The sequence below is a fragment of the Bison bison genome, unplaced genomic scaffold (assembly GCF_000754665.1).
Source record: "Bison bison bison isolate TAMUID 2011002044 unplaced genomic scaffold, Bison_UMD1.0 scf7180017864072, whole genome shotgun sequence".
In the NCBI taxonomy this organism is placed as follows: Eukaryota; Metazoa; Chordata; class Mammalia; order Artiodactyla; family Bovidae; genus Bison; species Bison bison.
Genome location: NW_011494644.1, coordinates 13,364,991 through 13,388,208, shown reverse-complemented (window position 1 = coordinate 13,388,208; position 23,218 = coordinate 13,364,991). Strand labels below are relative to the sequence as shown.

At 40.0% G+C, this 23,218-nt stretch overlaps 1 protein-coding gene across 1 annotated transcript in view; it reads right to left on the bottom strand.

Moving 5' to 3' along the window:
* Window positions 1-3,710: 3,710 nt before the first annotated feature.
* LOC104986716 (S-adenosyl-L-methionine-dependent tRNA 4-demethylwyosine synthase) overlaps window positions 3,711-23,218 on the bottom strand; it is a 148,458-nt gene continuing 128,950 nt past the window's right edge. The window contains exon 16 of the mRNA XM_010837406.1: window positions 3,711-5,960. Within this exon, the coding sequence (XP_010835708.1) occupies window positions 5,739-5,960 (222 nt within the window). The 3' untranslated portion in view covers window positions 3,711-5,738. The remainder of the gene's footprint in view (window positions 5,961-23,218) is intronic.

The window sequence follows — 23,218 nt, the reverse complement described above, 5'->3', positions numbered from 1 at the left end:
CCTAGCTAAAGGTCAGCCAATTTTGTTGATCTTTTCAAAGAACCAACTTTTGGCTTCACTAATTTTTTGTTTTGCTTTTCTTTTGTTCGTTTATTTCTGCCCTAGTGTTTATTACTTTCTTCCTTTAGTTCACTTTGGGTTTAGCTGTTCCTTTTTCTAGTTCCTTAGGATGGAAGGTCAGGTTATTAATTTGAGATGTATCTTCTTTTTAATGTAGGCATTTACAGCTATAAAATTTCCTCTAAGCACAACACTAGCAGCATCCCATAAGTTCTGGTATGTTTTATATTAATTTTCATTCATTCCAGAGTCTTTCCTCAGAGAAGGCAATGGCATCCCACTCCAGTACTCTTGCCTGGAAAATCCCATGGACAGAGGAGCCTGGTAGGCTGCAGTCCATGGGGTTGCTAAGAGTCGGACACGACTGAGCAACTTCACTTTCACTTTTCACTTTCATGCATTGGAGAAGGAAATGGCAACCCACTCCAGTGTTCTTGCCTGGAGAATCCCAGGGACGGGGGAGCCTGGTGGGCTGCCGTCTATGGGGTCGCCCAGAGTCAGACACGACTGAAGTGACTTAGCAGCAGCAGCAGAGTCTTTCCTAATTTCCCTGTGACTTCCTCTTTGACCCACTGTTTGTTTAGGATGTTGGGTAATGTCGACGTATTTATGAATTTTCCAAATTTTCTTTTGCTATTGATTTCTAACTTCATTCCATTGGTCAGAGAATATACTTTGTATAATTTCAACCCTTTTAAATTTGTTGAGACTTGTTTTATGACCTAACACATGGTCTATTACTGGGGAATGTTCCATGGGCACTTGAGGAGGTGTTTTTGGTGGAGTATTCTAAGAGGCCTGTTAGGTGTACTTGCTTCACAGTGTTGCTCAAATCTCATTTTCTTGTCGGTCTTTGGCCGAGTTGTTCTATCCATTGTTGTAAGTGGGTTATATAAGTCTCCAATTACTACTGAATCATCTCCCGTCAATTCAGTCAGGTTTTGTTTCACGTAATTTTGAGGCTCTATTGTTAGGTCCATGCATGCTTACATGCTCATTACATCTTTCTATTAAGATGCAATTATAAATAATTATAATAATTAAAATTTATCACTGTAAAACATCTCTTTGGCCCCTAGTAATAATTTTTTGTATTAAAGTCTATGTTTTTGACCAATACAGTATATTAATGCATATATATGGAATTTAGAAAGATGGTAACAATGACCCTATATGCGCGACAGCAAGAGACATAGATGTAAAGAACAGTGTTTTGGACTCTGTGCGAGAAGGTGAGGGTGGGATGATTTGAGAAAATAGCATTGAAACATGTACATTATCATATGTGAAACAGATCACCAGTCCAGGTTCGATGCATGAGACAGGATGCTCAGGGCTGGTGCACTGGGATGACCCTGGGGGAAGGGATGGGGAGGGAGGAGGGGGGCAGTTCAGGATTGGGGAACACATGTACATCCATGGCTGATTCATGTGAATGTATGGCAAAAACCACCACAATATTGTAAAGTAATTAGCCTCCAATTAAATTAATAAATTAATTTTATAAAATAAAAAATAAAGTCTATGTTTTTGATATTAGTACAGTCACTCCAGCTCTCTCTTGGTCACTGCTTCCATGGTATATGTGTCTCAATTCCTTTAGTCTTTGAATCTAAAATGTGTCTATTATAGAGAGCATATAATTGGATTTAGAAGAAAAATACATTCTGCCTCTTTTGATGAGGGTATTTAATCTACTTACATAATATACTTACCAATAAGGTAAGGTTTATGCTTGGCATTTTTGCTTTTTTGGAATGTCTTAGATCTTTGTTGTTTTATTCCTATTGCTGTCTTCTTTTGTGCTAAACAGGTATTTTCTAGTATACCTTTTAAATTCTCTTCTTTGTGACACTGTGATTTATAATAAGAAATATATATTCGGTCTTCATCCTAGTTCCTAGCATTGAGCTCCTAAAACACCTGGAATGTTCTAAGTGATGAGAGCAATAACAACAAAAGCAGTCTTTCGTTATGTTTAGGTGACTTTTGGAAAGCCCTTAGGTAGCTAAAGAAGGGGGCTCATTGCCAGGGAAACCCACCAGGTGATTAGAGGGTTGGGAATTTTCAGTACCATGCCTGGACCTCCAGAGAGGGGAGAAGGGCTGGAGGTTAAAGTCAGTTACCAATGGCCAATGATGTAATCAACCATGCCAAGGTAATAAAACCTCTATATAAAATCCCAAAATAACTGGGTTTGGAGAGCTTCCAGACTGGTGTTCAAATGGAGATTTGGGGAGAGCGGTGTGCCTCCAGAAGGCATGGAAGCCTTGTCTTCCCACATATCTTGCCCTTTGTATCTCTTCCATCTGGCTGTTTCTGAGTTATATCCTTTTATAATAAACCAGTAATCTAGTAAGTGAAATGTTGCTCTGAATTCTGTGGGCTGCTCTAGCACATTAATCAAATCCAAGGGAGCCTCCAGTTTACACCTGTGTTTCTAGCTGATCAGAAGCACAGTTGACAAAGTGGACTTGTGACTGGCATCTGAAGCTGGGGGGCAGAGCACTTAACCCGTGGGATCTGATGCTACCTCCAGGCAGACAATGTCAGAATTAAGCTGAAATGGAGGACACCCGGCTGGTATTGGAAAACGTTTGGTGTGAGGGTTACAAATCCACACATTGAAACTGGAAGCAAAAAATTTGTTTACTGTAACTTTAAAAATTTATTCTTAGTGGCCATTCTAGAGATTACAATTAGCATCTTAAAACAATTCACTTTGGAAACACACTCAATTTCGACAGTGGGTAATCAAGACTTGCTCCAATATAACTTGGTTCCCCTCCCCACCTCCTTTTGTGCTATGACTGTCATACAAATTACATCTTTATACATTCTAAGTCCATTAACACAGTTTTTATAAATATTGCTTTACACAATTGTCTTATAAAGCAGACAGGAGAGTTACAAACAAAAATACACTTATATCGTCTTTTATAAAACTTACATAGGTACTTCCACCAATGCTCTTTATTTCTTTGCATGGTTTCAAGTTAGTGGCTAACATATTTTCGTTAAGGCTTGAGGACTCCTCCTTGTAGGCAGGTCTGCTGGTGATGAATTCTTACTTCTTGCTTATCTGGAAATGTCTTAATTTCTTCTTTAATTCTGAAGGAAAATTTAGCTAGATATAGAATTTTTGGTAGGAAGTCTTTTCTTCCAGCTCTTTAAAAACATCATCCCACTGTCTTCTGGCCTCTATGCTTTCTGATGAGAAGTAAACTGTTAATTTTCATTGAGGTTCAGTAGTTTCTCTTAATAGTTGATTTTCAGCTCATGGTGAAGCTTTGGTTAAACTGTCAAGAGGTCTACAGTTCACGGGCTTCCCAGCTGGTGCACTGGTAAAGAATCCACCTGCCAATGCAGGAAACATAGGTTTGATCCCTGGGTCAGAAAGAGTCCCTGGAGGAGGAAATGGCAACCCACTCCAGTATTCTTGCCTGGAAAATCCCATGGACAGAGGAGTCTGGCGGGCTCCAGTCCACAGGGGTCACAGAGTTGGACACGACTGGGTGACTAAGCGCACATGCTACGGGTCACGGGTTTCAGTTGTTTTGCTCATATTTTCACTGTTTTAGAGGGAGAGTAAGTTCACTGAGGTTCTTACTCTGTCATTTTGGAAGTTGATCTGTTTCCTGTTGTCTTAATTATTTTAGACAACATGATTTAGTATCTTGTAAAGGGATTTTCCTTGAATAATGATTTTTCTAGAATTTTGTAACTATTTTTACCTGGCTGGTTTTTCAGCAGAATGTGGGAATCACTGGCTCAAACTCCAACAAGAACTTCCACTGGACATCTAGAATGCTATTTTCTAAGCAGCTCACCTTCTAAGAACATTCAACCTTTGCATCTCTTCTACTTGAATACTGCTCAGCAAACACTGAATTTTTTTTCACACGGATTCTACTGTATTTTTTTCCCCAAGGCATTTAAATTTTTCTGCTGTGTCTGTGAACCAGGATTAATATGCCATGCTATTTTTAAAAATATAAAGCAAACACTTCCTGGATGGCAGGGGGAGAAAAACTGCTCATTTATGCACTTAAAGCTAACGGCATCAGGAGGGTTCATTCGGGAGGTGAAAGGTTCGTTGTGTGTTTTTCCTTTGAAGCAACAAAATATTTTCATTCAAATTAAATTGTGAGCAGAACCTCAATGCATGAAAAGTAAAAGCAGAGGTGCCCGGTTGAAAAGGAGGCTGAGGGACAGTCCAAAGTCAAACAGGCACTGGCACCTGCCCTGCTCCTCACAGCAGCCCCTCAAGTGTTTCCAATAGCTGTATGCGCGGTTAACTTCACAAACAGCAGCCCACCTGTGTGCTCCACAGAGTGAGCTCTTACCATACAGCACTGTTCTACTTCATGGTGATTTTCCATCTCTGTTCAAGGACCACTAACACATCCGAGCTCCACTGAGATCTTGCCTCGCTGGCCTGGATCACTCCCGTCCCTTGTCTGTCTCAGGAGTTAACAGCACATGGGATGTGAAGCTGTGGTGGGCTGAAGAAGAACATCGCATTTCACCGTATGGCACAACAGAGAGACATGTTTTGACTCTACCACTCAGATATAAATGCAGTGCCCGGTTTTCAACAAATGAGTAGGTAGATTATATCATTATTAACTTCAGCAGAGAATATGGGGGGCGGGGGTTGGGTCTGATGGGGCTTAGAGACACAGGACTAGAAGCATCTTTAAAATAAGCTCTCAAAAGAAAATGTGTGGTCCAAGTCTTTACAAAAGATAATTTATTAGATTTTTAGGATAAAGGAATTTTTAAAATAACTAATACTTGTAAAAAAAATTACTGAGTGTTTAGTGATATTTTCAACTAGAAAATTGAGCCTTAAAAAACACGTGGTAGAAAGCAGCTAGGGCACCAGAGTGAAAGAAGATGGAAACCTACAAGTGTAGCGATGAGTTTACATGCTGACTTTTCAAAGCAAAAGCAAACTGTACTCACTGTTTCACAGTGTGTGAGACTAATTATTCAGTGACATCCTATGACAATGCCTCTTACAGAAGATTTTATTCTACTCTAGCTTACATGCTACCTTCTATGGCAATTTGTATGGGAACAATGAAATCTAGTACAGTTCTAGATCTAATTCAATTTCTTAAGGGTTGGAACTAAGCAAAAATTTAAAGAAATCTATGTGGTATTTAAAATAATTGAGAATAATGACAATTTAAATTATTTTCAGGAGGTGTTATCTTCAGACGTAAGAAAGGGATGGAGAGCTTACGGTGAGCAGACACGTGGATCTCAAGGAAGTACAATCGACAGAAGACCAATAGCCACAGTGAGGGAAGAGAAACAGAAATTCACACTACAACACTCCCATGGATGGCGTTCCAGCGAGTCTTCCTAGTTGTAATTCAAAACTAATCATGCTTATGGACTTCCCCCTCAAGATGATTTTCTTTCAGAAGTAAATTCAGAAAAGGGACTGAGTGCTGGAAAGAGATGGTGAGGCCAAGTCCCAGGCACTCCAGTGAGGCTGCTCTCTCCCGAGCCCTGGACATGACTTGTGGCCTCATGTTCTTCCTCACACCCTTCTCTATGTGAAATATTATTTGTGTAACCTGTCCTTGGAAAAAAATCACAGTGGAGTCTGAGAACCTTCTGCAGCCATCGGTTTGTGTCCTTCGGTATCCTAAATCCAGACAATCTCAACATCCAGAAATATCCTTTGATTTATTCTTTCTCTGATATCTGGTATCCTTGGGATCAAAGCCTCTTTCGTTGGCACCAAACAAGGCCCAGTGAGGAGTTTTGGCCATATAATCCTTTGCGCTGAAAGTTTTTGATCCGCCACTATCTTCATATTCCTGAATGAGCTCCTGGAAGCGGCTGTAATCGATCCACGTCCACCATTCTCTGCCAATCTTAAACTAGCAAGAGAAAAAGGAGTCAGGTCAGAACTGAAAATAGCTGTAAAGACTGTCCAATCAGTGTCGGAACATCAAAAACAAGCCTGATCTTTTCTCCTTATCATGTTAAAGAAAATTCTTTTCACGCTCCAGACACGGTTCCATATCAAAGCAGAATGTTCTATAAACCCTCAAAGGGGAGTTTCTTTTTCCTTAGGACCACTGCCGTGCTGGGCATGGAAGACCCAATTGCTGAATAAAGAATATATCCCAGAACTGAAAGTCAAGTTTATCTTGAGCAGTATCACTGGAAGAAGATTAATGAAGTTTTTTGGCATTATCATGTGTAATTCAAATTCCTCTTGTTGCCACTTTTTCCCTCGTATGAATTCTCATGGTTGTTACTAAATTTTGCCTGAGTTGTTAGGGAAGCTTTCATGGATGACTCCAATTCCAAAACACTTAAAGAATCCAACTAGCCTTTTTTTGCCTAACATGGATACCATAGTTCATTAACGGAAAGCCTAGTTAAGAATTTCAATCCAATAAAGAGAAATAATCCAATTTGTACTCTTTCTAAGAAACTACTTCTCAAAAGTCACTGTAGAATAATGACCATGAATAAAGAAAACAGAGTGGGTTGAGGAGGCTCTGAAGGAAGTACAAATTGAATTGCGAAGGCTTTTAATTCAAAGCAACCACCTGGCATTTCATCATGTAAATATATAATACATTGATACCTGATTTATAAACAGACAAATCTTTGTTTTGCCACCTTCTTTTTTAAAAACCTGATTATGAGTCAAGGTAAGTAACAATTTCAAGTTCTAGCTGAGAAAAATATTGAAAATATATAGGTTCCTGGATTTAGAATAATAAAATCTGCTGAATTTAAATAACATCTAATATTTTACCCAACAGTTGGGAGCTTTCTAAAGGGAAAAAAAAAAAAGCCAAACAAATGGAAAACTTTACCTATGAATCATGAAAAATGCTCTTCTAGTGACGCCATTCCTTGAAAAGCTGCCCTAAGAGCGTTATGAATTCTGCAACTCGAGATGTAAGATCCACATCTCCCCATCACTTTCCCTCCCAAAGCTGACTGCTCTTGAATGTTCTCTACTGCTAGGAAAGTAATGAGTGTTCTCCCTGGGTGCTGAACCTCAAAACGAGTCAAAGGTACCCCTCCCTTCCCTGGCCTCTTACACCCCAAACATGGTCAGGCCTCACTGATTCTTCCTTTGCTGCATTTCCACAGCCACATCCTGGCACTGCCCTAAGGCACATCCTCGGCAACAGTCTGCCAGCTGATTGATTGTCTGAGTCCACTTTTGGCTGTTGCCAGCTTCTGCAGACTGCCTGAGATGACTATGTTTATAGCAGAATGGAGCCCTGCTACCTAGGACATACGGTCTAAATATCTAATCTCCAACTGGAGGCTATTCAATGAGCTACCTAACCCCTCATGTGACCCCCATGCTATTTTGTCTGTCTAATTAACGCTGACTTAAGACTCAAGTCGGCTTCCCTGGTGGCTCAGCAGTAAAGAATCTGCCTGCAATGTAGGATATGCAGGTTCAATCCCTGGATTAGAAAGATCCCCTGTAGAAGGAAATGGCAACCCACTCCAGTATTCCTGCCTGGGAAATCCCATGGACAGAGGGGCCTGGTGGGCTACAGTCCATGGAGTCTCAAAAGAGTTAGACATGACTTAGTGACTAAACAAACAAGTCTCTTCATAAATGCCCTTTGCTCTGGGAAGTCCTCCTGAATCCCTGTGGATGACCATGACAGTCCCCTGCCACAGAACCTCACTGTACCCTGAACTCGTCCAACAAGAGCACATTATACTGGCCTTTGTAGTCACTTAACCCATCCATCCCCACCCTCCAAGACTGCTGGTTTCATGAATATACCTAACTTATTCTCCTCTCCCCTGTATCTTTCCCTTTTGGGGTTCAGATCTCTAGGCCAGAACTCTGAACCCTCAGAGTCCACAATCTTGGTCCTCCTTTTCCTTCAAATTCTAACAATATTCACCTGCCATGGATATCTGAAGAGATTATCTTAGATTAGAGCAACAGATTTAAAATCTTTTACCACAACCTACAGTAAGAAACACATTTTATATCTTGATCTAGTACACGCAGTCATACATACATACTCTGGAAATACAACTTTCACAAAACTATAGGCAATGTATTTCATTTAAAAAACTGCCAGCTGCAACCTACTGCACTGATTTCCTAACTCCTATTACAGTTTGAAGATCTGGTCTCTTCTAACTACAAAACTTTACCGGGTCTTAAAAGGGAAGAAATTAGTTGCAAGGATATGACAATTATAACCTAACATCTGACAACTCTTCTTAGATTGCCAGTGTCTAAGAAAACAAACTAGAAGATCAAATAAATGTAACAAAAGGTTAGTGTATTAGTTTGTCTGGCTGTGTAACAAAATAACACAGACTGCATGTTCTAAATCATAAAAGTTTATTTCCTCATAGTTCTGGATGCTAGAAATCTAAGGTGAAAGTTCCAGCAGATAGCCCCCTTCTCACTAAGGTTCCACATGCCATCTTCTCCACTAAGGTTCCATGGCAGGGGATTGGGGTGGGGGTGCTCTGGTGTCTCTACTAATAAGAACACCAACCCATCAGATCAGGGCCTCACCCTTGACCTCATTTAACCTTCACTGCTTCCTTACAGACTCCATCTCAAATAAGGCCATACTTAGGACTTCAACACAGGAATTTTCAAGGGACATAAACCTTAAGTCTATAACCGTAGGTCACTCTTAAATGAACATTGAGACATAAGAGTCCTAAGACAAAGCTTCATGACACATGCCCCCTTCTCAAAACAATCTGAGAATAATCACATTGAATAATAGCTCAGAAAAAGTCAAAGTGTTCCATGCAAAAGGCAGAAGCTAAAAGGGCAACTTTTAGTATGACTGGCACACAAATAAACCTGAAAGACAGAGCTGCCTAAAGAGAGGAATGAAACCTCAAATCATAAAATTTAAGGTTAAGTATGCAGGGACATGAGGTCACCCAGCTTTGTAAGGGAAGAGGCAAATCTATGCAGAATTACAAATAAACTCACCTCAAAGTTCACATACAGAGAACAAAGTACAATGATACAAAAATAAGAATCACACATACCACTTGCATTTTCACACTTCTTCAGAAGGGCTTTGATGTGATTTCAGTATCAATTATTTTCTAGTTGGCTCCTCCAAACATACAGTAGTACTCAGGAACCAAACAACTAGGAAAGCACTGCTTAAGGGATGGAATGGAGAAGGCAATGGCACCCCACTCCAGTACTCTTGCCTGGAAAATCCCATGGACGAAGGAGCCTGGTGGGCTGCAGTTCATGGGGTCACTAAGAGTCTGACACAACTGAGTGACTTCACTTTCACTTTCACTTTCATGCATTGGAGAAGGAAATGGCAACCCACTCCAGTGTTCTTGCCTGGAGAATCCCAGGGACGGGGGAGCCTGGTGGGCTGCCGTCTCTGGGGTTGCACAGAGTTGCACACAACTGAAGCGACTTAGCAGCAGCAGTAGCAAGGGATGGAAGAGGAGCTCTGTCAGACCTCAGATCTCAGAAGTACTGATACATGTTAACTGGAAGGAGCAGAGGGAGTGCAGGGCCGTTAGAGGGAGAAAGCATTTTGCAACACACACCAAAGGGTGCCACATCACTGCTTTCTGAATTTCCCAGAGTTATAAGTTCTGTTTTCACCTTTGTGGCTACAAATGCATTGTCTGTTCTCTGGGTAAAAGGAAGCCAAGATCCCAAAGATAGACTTCAAAGTGACCTGACTTCCCTGCCACAGTGAGATGCTGGGCCATCTTCCTCTGAGTTTACTGGTGATAAGCAGCACTTCCATGGCACAAGCTGCCTGGGGAACCGTTTTGAGAGGTAAAACCACAATGCAACTGCTTTCTAGATCTATCCAAGGGCAATTAAAACATTTTTATCTGGAAACTCAGTTTCTGGAGTTTTCATCTTAATCCCCTATTCTGCTGGAGTAACACTAAGTCCTCTAGGTAGTGTCACCAAATTGCCAATTTTCTCTGACATTCTTCTGAAAGTAATTACCCGGAACACTCAGGGCCTCCGATAAGAATGAGTTCCACATGTAACAGAGGAGGAAATATTCAGTCAGTAGGTTTTGTAAGGAAAACACTGCACTAAACCTTAATGGAGACATACAGTTCCCTTCTCATTCCAAGAGGGGAAGGTGTGGGAGGTGACAGCTCTTCATCCCCTCCCTTTACAGACTGTGAGCTTATAATACATCCAAAAGGGAGGCCTCTGTGATCAGTGCTTAATTACCTACAGGGCCTCGAATTCGGCAAAAACTTTTTCAGTGATGATGATCTTGGAGGAGATGATGCCTGCTGAGTGGGGGAGGGGAATCGACACCATTTCCCAGGGACACTTCCATTTCCCCACCCTCTTTCTGACTGCTCTGTGGCATTTGACAGACAGCATAATATAGTGGTCCAAAGTAGGATTTGTGGGAGTTCTCAGATGGTCCAGTGGTTAAGAGTCCACCTTCGAGTGCAGGGGACGGGGGTTCAATCCCCGATCGTGGAACTAAGATCTCCCATGCCATGAGTCAACTAAGCCTGCACGATACAATTCTGAGCCCACGCGCCACAACTGCAGAGCCTGTGTGCCACAGTGAAGCTCACTCATGATGCAACAAGGACCTGACGTAGCCAAAAATAAATAATTTTTTTTAAAAGTAGGCTTTGTATTTTGAAAGATATGGAATTGAATTCTAACTGCGCCCTATTTGTGCTTGGACAAGATTTGTACTTTCTTAGCCTGAGATTCTTCCTTTGGAATATGAGGGAAAATAGCATGACTCATAAGATTTTTGTAAGGAGTCAATGAATTAATGCATGCATAGTGTAATCACAGTGACCTTAATAAATGTTACTGGTTGTTGAGTTTATCAGCAGATACTAAGGAATGACACCAGACAGCTCACTGATGGTGAAAGATGCTACAAGATAATGGAAAGATTATGCTGGAAGACAACAAAATAACACTTTTAAAGTGCTGAAAGGAAATTCCTCATGCAAGGGCAAAATGAAATAAAGATGTTTTAGAGGGAAAAAAGACTAAGTTTACCACTTACGTCATCAAGAAGGAAACTGCACCCAGCAGTAAAAACTAGGCTGCAAATAGGATTTACATGGATTCATCAATATATGCATTAACTGCAGGAAAGAGTACTAGTAACTCCTTGTATTATGTTGAAGGAGTGCAGCAATGTCAATTAATTTCAGAATTAAACTAAGTATAAACTTTTAAAACATAAGAGTACAGGACTCAGGGAAGATGGTGGCATAGGAAGCATTAAGAATACTTCTCTCAACCCAGACAAAAATTATACTGGCAGAATCTTGTCTGACATAACTATTTAGCAACTCTGAAGTCTATTCAAAGTTTGTAACTTTGAGGGGAAAGTTTGGACTGTAAATTGCACCTAATTTCAGTCGATTTCAGTTTAGACAGGACCCCCACCCCCCACCACCACCACAGCAGGCAGCGGTGAACACGTTACTGGAGCAGCCTGCATGCAACCTGTGGGAGATAGAATGGGCACTGAGGACTCTGTCCTTCAAACACTGGATATCTGTCTTCTGACCATTAACTTCTGCTTCTGATCAGAGGTATACATGGATTAAGCTCTCCAATCAAAAAACAAGAGATTGGAGAAATGGATTTAAAAAAACCCATAATCCAACTATATGCTGTTTACAAGAGCTTTACTTTATATCCAACGACACAAATAGGTTGGAAGGCAAAGGATGAAAAATGCTATTCCATGCCAATAGTAACCAAAAGGAAGCAGGGGTGGCTAGACTAATATCACACAAAATAGATCAAATCAAAAAAGTTACAGGAGACAAAGACATTACATATCAGTAAAAGGTTCAATACAGCAAGACAATATAACAATTATAAACATTTATGTACCTAATCACAGATCATCAAAATATATGAAGCAGATATTGACAGAATGGAAGGGAGGAATGGACAGTTCTACAGTAACAGTTGGGGACTTCAATATCTCATACTCAACAGTGAGTATGAGTGTGAGATATCGTTCTACTCAATAGAACAACCAGACAAAAGATAACTTCAGAAACAAAGGACTTGGACCTCCCTGGTAAGACAGCGATTAAGAATCCACCTGCCAATGCAGGGGACACACGTTCAATCCCTGCTCTAAAAGACTCCACAAGTTGCTGCAAGGCAACTAAGTCCATGCACAACTACTGAGCCCATGTCCTAGAGCCCATGCTACCCAGGAGGAGCCTGTGCACGGCAACAAGAGAGCAGCCACTTCTCGCCACAACCAGAGAGCGCCCACGTGCCACAGCAAAGACCCAGCACAGAAAAAACAGAACTAATTTTTTAAAAAAGGATTTGATCAACACAATGAATCAATTAGATCAACAGGCATACATATATGAAAGTACTAGACAGAGCAATTAGGCACGAAAAAGGAAAAAATGTATCCAAACAGGAAATGAAGAAGTAAAATTATCTCTTCAGAGATGATACAACTTCATACATAGGCAAGACTTCTCTTGAGAATTTGGCACTTGAGATTAAATCAAGTCGCGCTAGATGCTTGAGCTAAATGGGGGCTACAGTAGCCATAACAAGTGGTTTTGAAAATGAAGATGCAAAAGAAGAGAGAAGAAGGGAGAAAGGGAATAATGCCCTTTGTTATCTTCTAGAAATCTCACAGTGTTCTATTTTATGTTTAGGTCTAAGGTAAGTTTGAAAGTTGTAAGATCATCTCAAAAGAAACAGAAAAAAAGCATCTGATAAAGTTCAACATTCATTCATGAAAAAAACTCTTAGCAAATTAGGAAGAGAAGAAACATATTTCAACATAATAAAGGCCATATAAGACAAGCCTATAATCAATGGCAAAAGGCAGAAAGCTCTTCTGCTAAGATCAGGAACAAAGCAAGGATGCTTATTCTCACCACTCTGCTCAGTACAGTACCAGAAGTCCTAGGCAGAGCAATCAGGCAAGAAAAAAATAAAAGCTATCAAAATTGGAAAAGAGGAAGTAAAATTGTCTCTATTTGCTGATCACGTGAACCATAAAAGAAAAATTGACAAGCTGGACTTTATTAAAATGAGAAATATTTGTTCTGAGAAAGGTACAGTTAAGAGAATGAAGAGTCAAGTCATATAGACTGGGAGAAAATATTTGCAAAACATATCTGATAAATGATGTATATTCATAATCCATTTTAAAAACTCTTAAAAAATTCAACAATAACAAAATAACTAGCCAAGTTTAAAAATGGGCAAAAGATCTGACCACCTATCCAAAGATATACCGATGACAAACAAGCATAAGAAAAAATGTTCAATCACGTTTCCATGACAATATGTGCTTTTCAAAATCTATAGGACTTTATAGCATAAATACTGAACCTTAAAGTATGTGGTTTAAGTTTAAAAAATCATGTAGGAGGTCAGGGGAAACCAGGAAAAGGTACAGACTGTGACAAGAGAATCTAACTAAATTACAAATTAGTGAAACAACTTCAGTGAAGGGAAGGCAGTGGGAAGGGTACTGACCTAAGTAATTTTGAAAATAAGTGGAGCCTGTAAGACTTAAGGCAAAAGAAACTACATATGAACGTTGTATGCTAGGGTTAAAAATTCTGTTACTGCCATATACGTATACTGAAGTTGAACAATTAAATAGCTGACTGATAACAGGAGCTAGGATTCGATTCTCGTTCTTGGAGGTGTGAATTTACAAATAAGCAAGGAGAGGACGCCAGAATGAGTTATATGGAAATAAGAGTTTGAGACAACAGTATGTTCAGCTTAATACAGATACAAGAGGTACATATAGAAATTATTTCCTACATGTGTATATACGAAAGTTAGTGTATACATATATACACATATATATTTCTTTGCTCTGTCATCTAAGCGGGCCTAAAACAAACAATACCCCAAACAATGAGCACATCTTCACCTTCTGATTTCTAACACCATTCTCCAAGAAAAGAAGCCACAGCTCCTGAGAAAAATGGCTGACTCTTGGACTGAGGTAGGAAATATCCAAGATGAGCCTGGAAGTTGCCTGAAGTACCAGAAAGGAAAGTGATCAAAATGAACAAACCCACCCCACCCCCCCCCCCGACACCCTGCACACACCCCCCCTCCCACACACACATATTAATGGGCGTAAAAGAAACGTTAGAATCAACTAAAAGAACTCCTAGTGGCCAAAGCTAGAACAATGTGAGCAAAAGTAATAAAGCTGAATGGATAACAACCCAAAATTATAAAATAAGTACCCATGAGTCTACAGTGATATAAAAATGACTGAAAAAATTAATAAATAGGAAGAAGAGACAAACCTATGTAGAAGAATTCCAAATAATTTGTGCATATATTTAACTTTCACTCCTTTGATACAGGCTGAATATAGGCTTCCTTCCAAAGGAGAGAGGGGAAAGAATAGTTTTCCTACAGAAAAGGAGAGGGAAGAATAATTTTACAGGGGAGAAACCTCACAAACACTACCACAGCTTGTGGATCAAGGTCAAGATAAAGGGAGCTTGACATGATGTGATGAAAATGGCACTTTACTTCTGTGATCTTCCTCCTAAAAACCTACAATGCATGTCTTATGAGAAAAACACTGGACACATTTCAGTAGTGGTGCACCCTGCAAAATACTCATGAGTACTCCTTAAAGTTGCCAAGGTCATCAAATTAAAGAAAGTCTGAGAAACTGCCATAGCCAAGGGGTACATAAAGGAACATGACAACTAAATGTAATGTTATCCTGGATGGGATCCTAGGACAGAAGGACATTAAGTAAAACCTAAGAAAATCTAAACTATCGACTTCAGTTAATAATAATGTATCAGTATTAGTTCCCTGATTGTAATACAGGTGGTCTATACCAATATAAGATGTTCAGATCAGATCAGTCGCTCAGTCGTGTCCAACTCTTTGCGACCCCATGAATCACAGCATGCCAGGCCTCCCTGTCCATCACCAACTCTTGGAGTTCACTCAGACTCACGTCCATCAAGTCAGTGATGCCATCCAGCCATCTCATCCTCTGTCGTCCCCTTCTCCTCCTGCCCCCAATCCCTCCCAGCATCAGAGTCTTTTCCAATGAGTCAACTCTTCATATGAGGTGGCCAAAGTACTGGAGTTTCAGCTTTAGCATCATTCCTTCCAAAGAAATCCCAGGGCTGATCTCCTTCAGAATGGACTGGTTGGATCTCCTTGCAGTCCAAGGGACTCTCAAGAGTCTTCTCCAACACCACAGTTCAAAAGCATCAATTCTTCGGCGCTCAGCTTTCTTCACAGTCCAACTCTCACATCCATACATGACCACAGGGAAAACCATAGCCCTGACTAAATGGACCTTTGTTGGCAAAGTAATGTCTCTGCTTTTCAATATTCTATCTAGGCTGGTCACAACTTTCCTTCCAAGGAGTAAGCATCTTTTAATTTCATGGCTGCAGTCACCATCTGCAGTGATTTTTGACCCCAGAAAAATAAAGTCAGCCATTGTTTCCACTGTTTCCCCATCTATTTCCCATAAAGTAATGGGACCATATGCCATGATTTCATTTTCTGAATGTTGGCCTTTAAGCCAACTTTTTCACTCTCCTCTTTCTCTTTCATCAAGAGGCTTTTTAGTTCTTCTTCACTTTCTGCCATAAGGGTGGTGTCTGCATATCTGAGGTTATTGATATTTCTCCCGGCAATCTTGATTCCAGCTTGTGCTTCTTCCAATCCAGCGTTTCTCATGATGTACTCTGCATATAAGTTAAATAAACAGGGTGACAATATACAGCCTTGACATACTCCTTTTCCTATTTGGAACCAGTTTGTTGTTCCATGTTCAGTTCTAACTGTTGCTTCCTGACCCGCATACAAATTTCTCAAGAGGCAGATCAGGTGGTCTGGTATTCCCATCTCTTTCAGAATTTTCCACAGTTTATTGTGATCCACACAGTCAAAGGCTTTGGCATATTTAATAATAGGCAAATTCAGGGTATATAATAGCTCTCTGTGCTATCTTCTCAATTTTTCTGTAAATCTCAAACTACTAAAATATAAAGTCTAGTTTTTAAACAATTAAGAGTTATGCTATGTAGATTCTGCAAGCCGTGCATACACCCACCACTTGGTTTGCACAGGCAGAGATCCACTCTAATGGGGTATTGCCAATATGTTGAAAGAAGTTCACAGTTTCTGAACTAAAATGATCGAAGTGTGTTGTACTCATCATGGTCTTACCAGTTTGCAGACTGACAGGATCATGGTGACATTTAGGTTGTGAGGCTCGAAACCCAGAAACAGAAGGCTGACTGTGCCTTATTCCAGCTGAGCCCTCCTGACCCTTCCGAAGCACATGGCTGGGTTGGCCCTCCTCTTTCCAATGATCTCCTGCGGGGAATTGTAGTCCTCTCTGTGTCTCTCCAGCTCAACCCTGGAACTAGCATATGCTGACATATTGATCTTAATGTGAGTCTTCATCTTTCCTTTGTTCAAAGGCAGAGACATTCACTCAACTTTATGAAGTATCCACCTATTCTTCCACCTACTTTAAGAAGCTACTTCTTATTAATAGCAGAAACTCCTTTATGTTTAGCCTAAACTGCTTCTGAATGATAAACCTGTTCTATAAAGATATTTAAAACAATCATCCATTTAAAAAATTCCACTAGTAGAATTAAAAAAAAAAAATGCTTTGCATGTAGTGGAACATATGGCAGTGACAAGATCATTGCACTGCAAATGACCAGAAAGTTTTCTGGGAATGGACAGGGTACAAATTATAATAGACTCTCTAGAAGCTATTTCATGTTGTGAAAATCTTGCAAATTTAACACAAGACCTTGAAAGGTCATCTACATACAGTCAACCAGTGCTTGGTATCACTCTAGATTTTTTCTTCTTCTTTTTTTTAAAGATTCACCTTACATTTTGAGCTTTCCTGGCTCAGAATTTCAAATTTTTGAAATTGGTAAAGAAATGCTGCACTTTCTGACAATGTTCTTATTTTCACTAGCCAACTTTACTACAATCAGAAAAGTACAGTAGAGTAGGCAGGAGAGACTTTCAAAAATATGAATGGGCATTAATTTTCTGCTGCAAGAAAAAAAATGGTAAATGGAAAACAACTGGATTTGACAACTAGCAGGTTACTGATGACCTATAAAATAGCAAACTCGGTAGAATAAACACTCATTGAATGACTGAGTAAGTAAATAAATGATAAGGAAGAAGGGAAATAGGTACCAAAATTAGCAAGGAAGATGGGACAGTATCTCTGATTTCAGAAGGCAAGATGATGAATAAGGAGAGAAGATGAAGGTAAAGAGTTTGCTAATTCACTAAACAAACACTAAGAACCTAGAATGTATCAGGTACTCTAGAAAGTGCTGGGAATGACAGTCCTTGCGTTCAGGAACCTTGGCTTCTTAGAGAAAACAGCCTTAAAGATGTGCACACAGCTCTGAAAGAAGTGGTCCCCAAGGAGGTTTATTTTATAGTTTTAAAGAACAGAAGTTCACCAGGTGAAGTGAGGTAAGGAGAGGAGGTCTAGCAGTAGAGAAACCTTAGCTGGGCAAACACATAACAGGAAGAAAATAATACGGCAGGGCCTTGTCAAGGCCCGAGGAGTAGGCATGAAATGAAGCTCAAAGGACTTGATTGTAAAGGCCATTAAAATCAAATAAATGTTTAGGCTTTTCTCTTGCACACTCTGTAAGATGTCACGTGTTTCAAAACTACAGCAGAGAAATAATAAACTGGGAGTTGGCAGCATAAACAATGAGGATGTTGAACAGTCAGTGCCCACTCTAAATTCTTTGTAGACTAAATGATCCATTTTGTGGATTCTGTTTTTGTCTTTTTTTCCATTTCTTTCCTTTGTTTGCCTTTTGGTTATAACTCTGCTTTTAGTACCCTTAAAAAGGCATTCATCTGTAAATTGCTAGCCTAGTTATTAAATGGGATTTGATGGGATCTGATTAGGATTAGAAAAAGATCTTTTCATACAGGTTTCAGAAAAAAACCTTCCAGTAACACGACAGGCGCAGCTGTGCAACCACACTGAGTGACACTTTAAAGGTAAGAAAAGAAAATGAGTTTACATGGAAATAATCTAATAACAAATAGTGCCCGGTGTACTGGTATTACTATCCACCGGGGAGATAAACGAAAAGTGTAAATGTCACAACTGCACAGTCATAAGACTTCTGGTTCCAGATGAGAACTGTGTTTCTGCAGCTAAAACCCCTAGATATTATATATAAAACAAATATAAGAAGACTCTGAAAGGTAGAGACAAGAAGGCAGATTGGCTAGGGTTATAAAATTAATCCTATTTCTACAGAATTCAATGAACATGTGCAACTGAAATTAAAAACATAATACCATTTATAATTGCTAAAACAGAAAAATACTTAGGTATAAATCTAGGGCTTCCCTGATAGCTCATTTGGCAAAGAATCCACCTGCAATGCGACCCCAGTTTGATTCCTGGGTTGGGAAGATCCACTGGAGAAGGAATATACTACCCACTCCAGTATTCTTGGGCTTCCCTTGTGGCTCAGCTGGTAAAGAATCCACCTGCAATGTGGAGAACCTGGGTTTGACCCCTGGGTTGAGAAGATCCTCTGGAGAAGGGAAAGGCTACCCACTCCAGTATTCTGGCCTGGAGAATTCCATGGACTATATGTATAGTCCATGGGGTTGCAAAGAGTCAAGACACTACTGAGCAACTTTCATTTTCTTTTCATAAATCTAACAAAGTACAGGACTTAGATGCTAAAAACTATAAAATGATTTTTAACAAAATCAAAGATCTAAATAGAGAGACAGATCATGTTCATGATGTAAATAATTAAGATCCAATGAGATCACGACAAACCCGTTAGAACAGCTAACCTAAAAAATGACAATACTAGGTGCTGGTTAGGATGCACAGAAACTGGATTTTTCATGCATGGTTGGCAGAAATGTGAAATAGTATTTTGTTGTTGTTTAGTTACTAAATTGTGTCCGAATCTTATGACTTCATGGACTGTAGCCCACCAGGCTCCTCTGCCCAAGGGATTTCCTAGGCAAGAGTACTGGAGTGGGTTGTCATTTCCTTCTCCAGGGCATCTTCCCAACCCAGGGATCGAACCTGCATCTCTTGCTTAGCAGATGGATTCTTTACCACTGAGCCACTTGGGAAACCTATAAAATAATATATAGCCAGTCTATAAAACAGTTTGACTTTTTTTAAAGAAAACCTACAACATACACTTACTATATGACCTAGAAATTACATTCCTGTGCATTTAGCCCTGAGAAACAAAAACATGTCTACACAAAAACCTGTACAAGAATGTTCAAAGCAGCTTAAATGGTAACAGCCCATAAGAGGGAAAAACTTTTAACAGTTAAATGGTTAAACAAACCATGGTACATCATCCCTACCATGAAATATTACTCAGCAATAAAAAGGAATAAACTATGAACATGTACAGTGAGTCACATGGAACTCAAGAGTATTAGGATGAGTGAAAAATGTTGATCTCAAAAAGTCACATTTTCATGATTTTATTTATGTGATTTCCAAGATCATGAAATTATAAAGATAGGAAACAGGTTAGTGGTTGAAAGAGCTTACAGGTAGTTGGGGATGGAGGGTAGGTTGGACTCAAAAGAGGTATAAGGATCTTTGTGGCAACAGACTAGTTTTGTAACTTGATTGTGGTGGTGATTAGATGAATCTACGTGTGATAAAATGGCAAAGAGCTACACACAACACAAATGAAGGTGTTCAAAACTGGTGAAATCAGAATAATGTCTGCTGACCGTACTCATGTCTGTTTCCTGGTTGGTTGTTGTCTGTTTCCTGGTTGTGACAATGTCCTATAGTCATGAAAGATATTTATGTCGCTGGGGAAAAGGAGGTAACAGGTACATGAGAGCTTCTGGACTATTTCTGCAGTTTTCCATGAATCTGTAATCATTTCAAAATAAAAGGACATGCTATTCCGATCTCTTCTCTGGCTGTCTTCTGGTATAACAGTAAAACAACAGCAATGCAACTGCAGCTTATCCTCCTGTTCTGAAGCTCTGAAATTATAAGCAGAAACGGAGCAATCTCCTGAGAAAATACGGAATGATAAACAGTTGATGATTCTGACCTTTCTGGTTTCAAGTGACCCTTCCCAGCTTGTAAGTCAAAAGAAAGAGCCACTCCAACAAGTGTGAGAAGTGGCTACTTCATAAGAAGGTGTATTTTCATTTCTTACACAAGGCACTACTGTAAGAACACAGAATAGGAAGTGACTGGAAAATTATGAGGTCTGCACACCTCAATACCAACAATGTCAACAAAAAGAAGCAGCAAAAAATACACAACAGGGAACAATCCAAACGAGATTTCTATTTCCCTTTGGATGGATGTCTGTGTTGTTTCCTTAGAGTGGTGGCTCTCAAAACGTGAGTGCAGAATACTCACCGTAATATTTTAAAATCTGGAAGGAAGAGCAGCGCTATCGGATAGCTGCTGGCACCGTGTCAACTAGCAGCTTGAGAGAGTTCACAGTTTCAACATTAGGTTATGCTACGGTTCTTTCAATTATGTCTTAATAGATGGAACTGCTGGTTCTTTCTTTCAACCGATGGTTCTTGTGGAGAAGTTCCTGAGGCACTAGGGAACTATGAACGAGAAAGTGTGCGAGTTCTGTGCTGGGGTACGGACACCTCAGGGTGCGCATACTGGATGGAGTTCTCGCCTTGACCACGTCTCTCACTGACCGTGCTTTCTAAGCACAAATAGTTGCCTCCATCATCTGATATCTATATTCTCCGGGAACTGCTTGCTGATACTGCAGTGAACTCATCCACTCCCTACCCTAAGTCCCCGAACAAACCAATAAAGAGCAATACGCAAACAGTACGACCTCAGTGAAGGTCACCGTCACAATCACCCATGTGCCCAAGTCAGAAACCAGGGGGTCCCGCTTGACTCAGCAGGCCCTTTAATATAACAGCCCTCATTCACTACTTCCCCAAGACCGCCTCCTCCCCACGCTCCCCCGTCACAGCAATTTGTTTCAGACCCTCAGCATTTAGCCCTCAGACTGCTGGACTTTCACAACCCTTTTGAACTGGTTTCTCTGTCTTGCTATTCATCCTCTATAATGTTGCTAGAGAAATTTTTCTGCAACTCCAATCTGATTGTATCATTCCCCTTCTTAAAACTCTTTGGTGCCTGCCCACGCCATATGGAAAAAAGCACATTTAGGATACCATTCAATGCCATTCTTGCCCCTGCCAAATCACCCCTGCTCCTTTTAGCCCTTCTCTTGACCTCCTGCCACACCAAAACTACTTTGGAGTTGTCTCAATGTGCCAGGGCTCCACACTTCCTCATGGACCACATCTTGGCCACCATTTAAGACCCAGTCAAACAGCAACTCCTCTGTGAAATCTCTCCTGATAGTACCATAGTCCCAAGTATGCTCTCCTTTGGGCTCCATTCTAATCTTTCAGCATTGACCTGATATAATTTGGGGGCATTTATTTATTTAGATGTTTGTCTTTTTTTGGTAGACCATTCTTGAAGGCAGGGATCTTTTTTTTTAAACTCGTCTTTATGTCAGCACAATGCCTGACACACCTGGATATTCAACACACATTTAGGAAAATAACGAAGGTCAATCTCTCTTCTGCCTGGCGTGTACTTTGTACCTATGTCTGTTGTTGCATTTATTACACTGAATTTCAGTAATTTGCTTGGCCATCTTCTGAGGGCTCCCTGTGGATAGGCGCAGGCCAATAAAAGCATCAGTAACAACTACTATTTACGAACTGCTGATTTTATTTTAGGTTCCCTTCTGAGTACTTCAAATATATTAACTTTAATCTTGACAATAATATCTAAAGTCAGTATTATTAGTGTCAGTTTCAAGATGAAGTTTAGAGAGGCTTAATTGAGTGGAGGAGCGAAGAAAACAATCAGGCAATATAGGACATAGGACAGCAGTTCAAAATAATTGTGTACAGAACGCATGTTAATAGTAATCTTTAGTACATCCACTAGAAGAATAGAAAAAGTATACAATCCCCAGCCTACCTGGAGCAAAACTAAGACCTACTAAGGCTGAGAAAAGGAAAAAAGTGCAGAAAGGGAAGGAAGAGGGTTCCAGAAGAAGCTGGAGAGGCAGACAGAGACTGGTCACACAGGACGCTGGGGGCCACGTTACAGGATTTTGGTTTTCATACTAAAAGCAATGGGAGGTCAATCAAAGGCAGCAAGAGATCTACATTCTACAAAGACTTCTTTGGCTATGGTGTGAAGACCAGACTTAAGGGAGGAAGAGAGAACTTTGCCACCATTGTCAGGACTATTTCCAGGGCACTGCCCCTCCAATCAAGTTAATTTTTTTAAAGGTACTATCTTACCTGAAAAAGAACAGTAATTAAAAAGATAGAAAATAAAATTCTGTTTCTTGGCTTTAATTTTTTAAGATTTACTTTGTAAGTTGTCTTTGCAGCTACTTTAATGAACATTTCAAATACTAGGCGGCTTTTATTTCTTTGTTCCCCGATGCTCCCAGAACACATTCTTCTGTCCAAATATTTAAGTCTGACAGATCATTAGGTCAGATATTTATAACCTCACTGCGACTAAGACATGAGGGCCTTTTAACCTCCTGTTTGTTTGAGCCTAGATCAAGTGACATTTTAATTGAGTGCTTCTAATATTATTAAATATCATTAACCTATGAAGCTGTTCTGGAAGCCACTTAGGTTGTGGGGAGGAAAAAGTGAGACTCATGTTCGAATTAATGAAGCCTGACTTGACTCACATAAAAAACATTTTTATAAGAAAAGGTAAGCCTATTCTTTATTACCTCTTGGGTATTAATTTATCCTTATTGTGATATAATTCAGAAACCATAAAATTCAACTTTTAAAGTATACAATTCGGTGGGTTTTCGTACAGCCACAGAGCTGTGCAACCAACACCACTATGTAATTCCACAGCATTTTCATCATCCAAAAAGAAATCCCATACCTATTAGCAGTCACCTTCCGACCTGCTCTGCCCCCAGCCCCCATCAACCACTAAACCACGTTCTGACTCTAAGGATTGATCTGTCTGGACATTTCATATAAACAGAATCATATATCATGTGGCCTTTTGTGTCCATTTTGCAT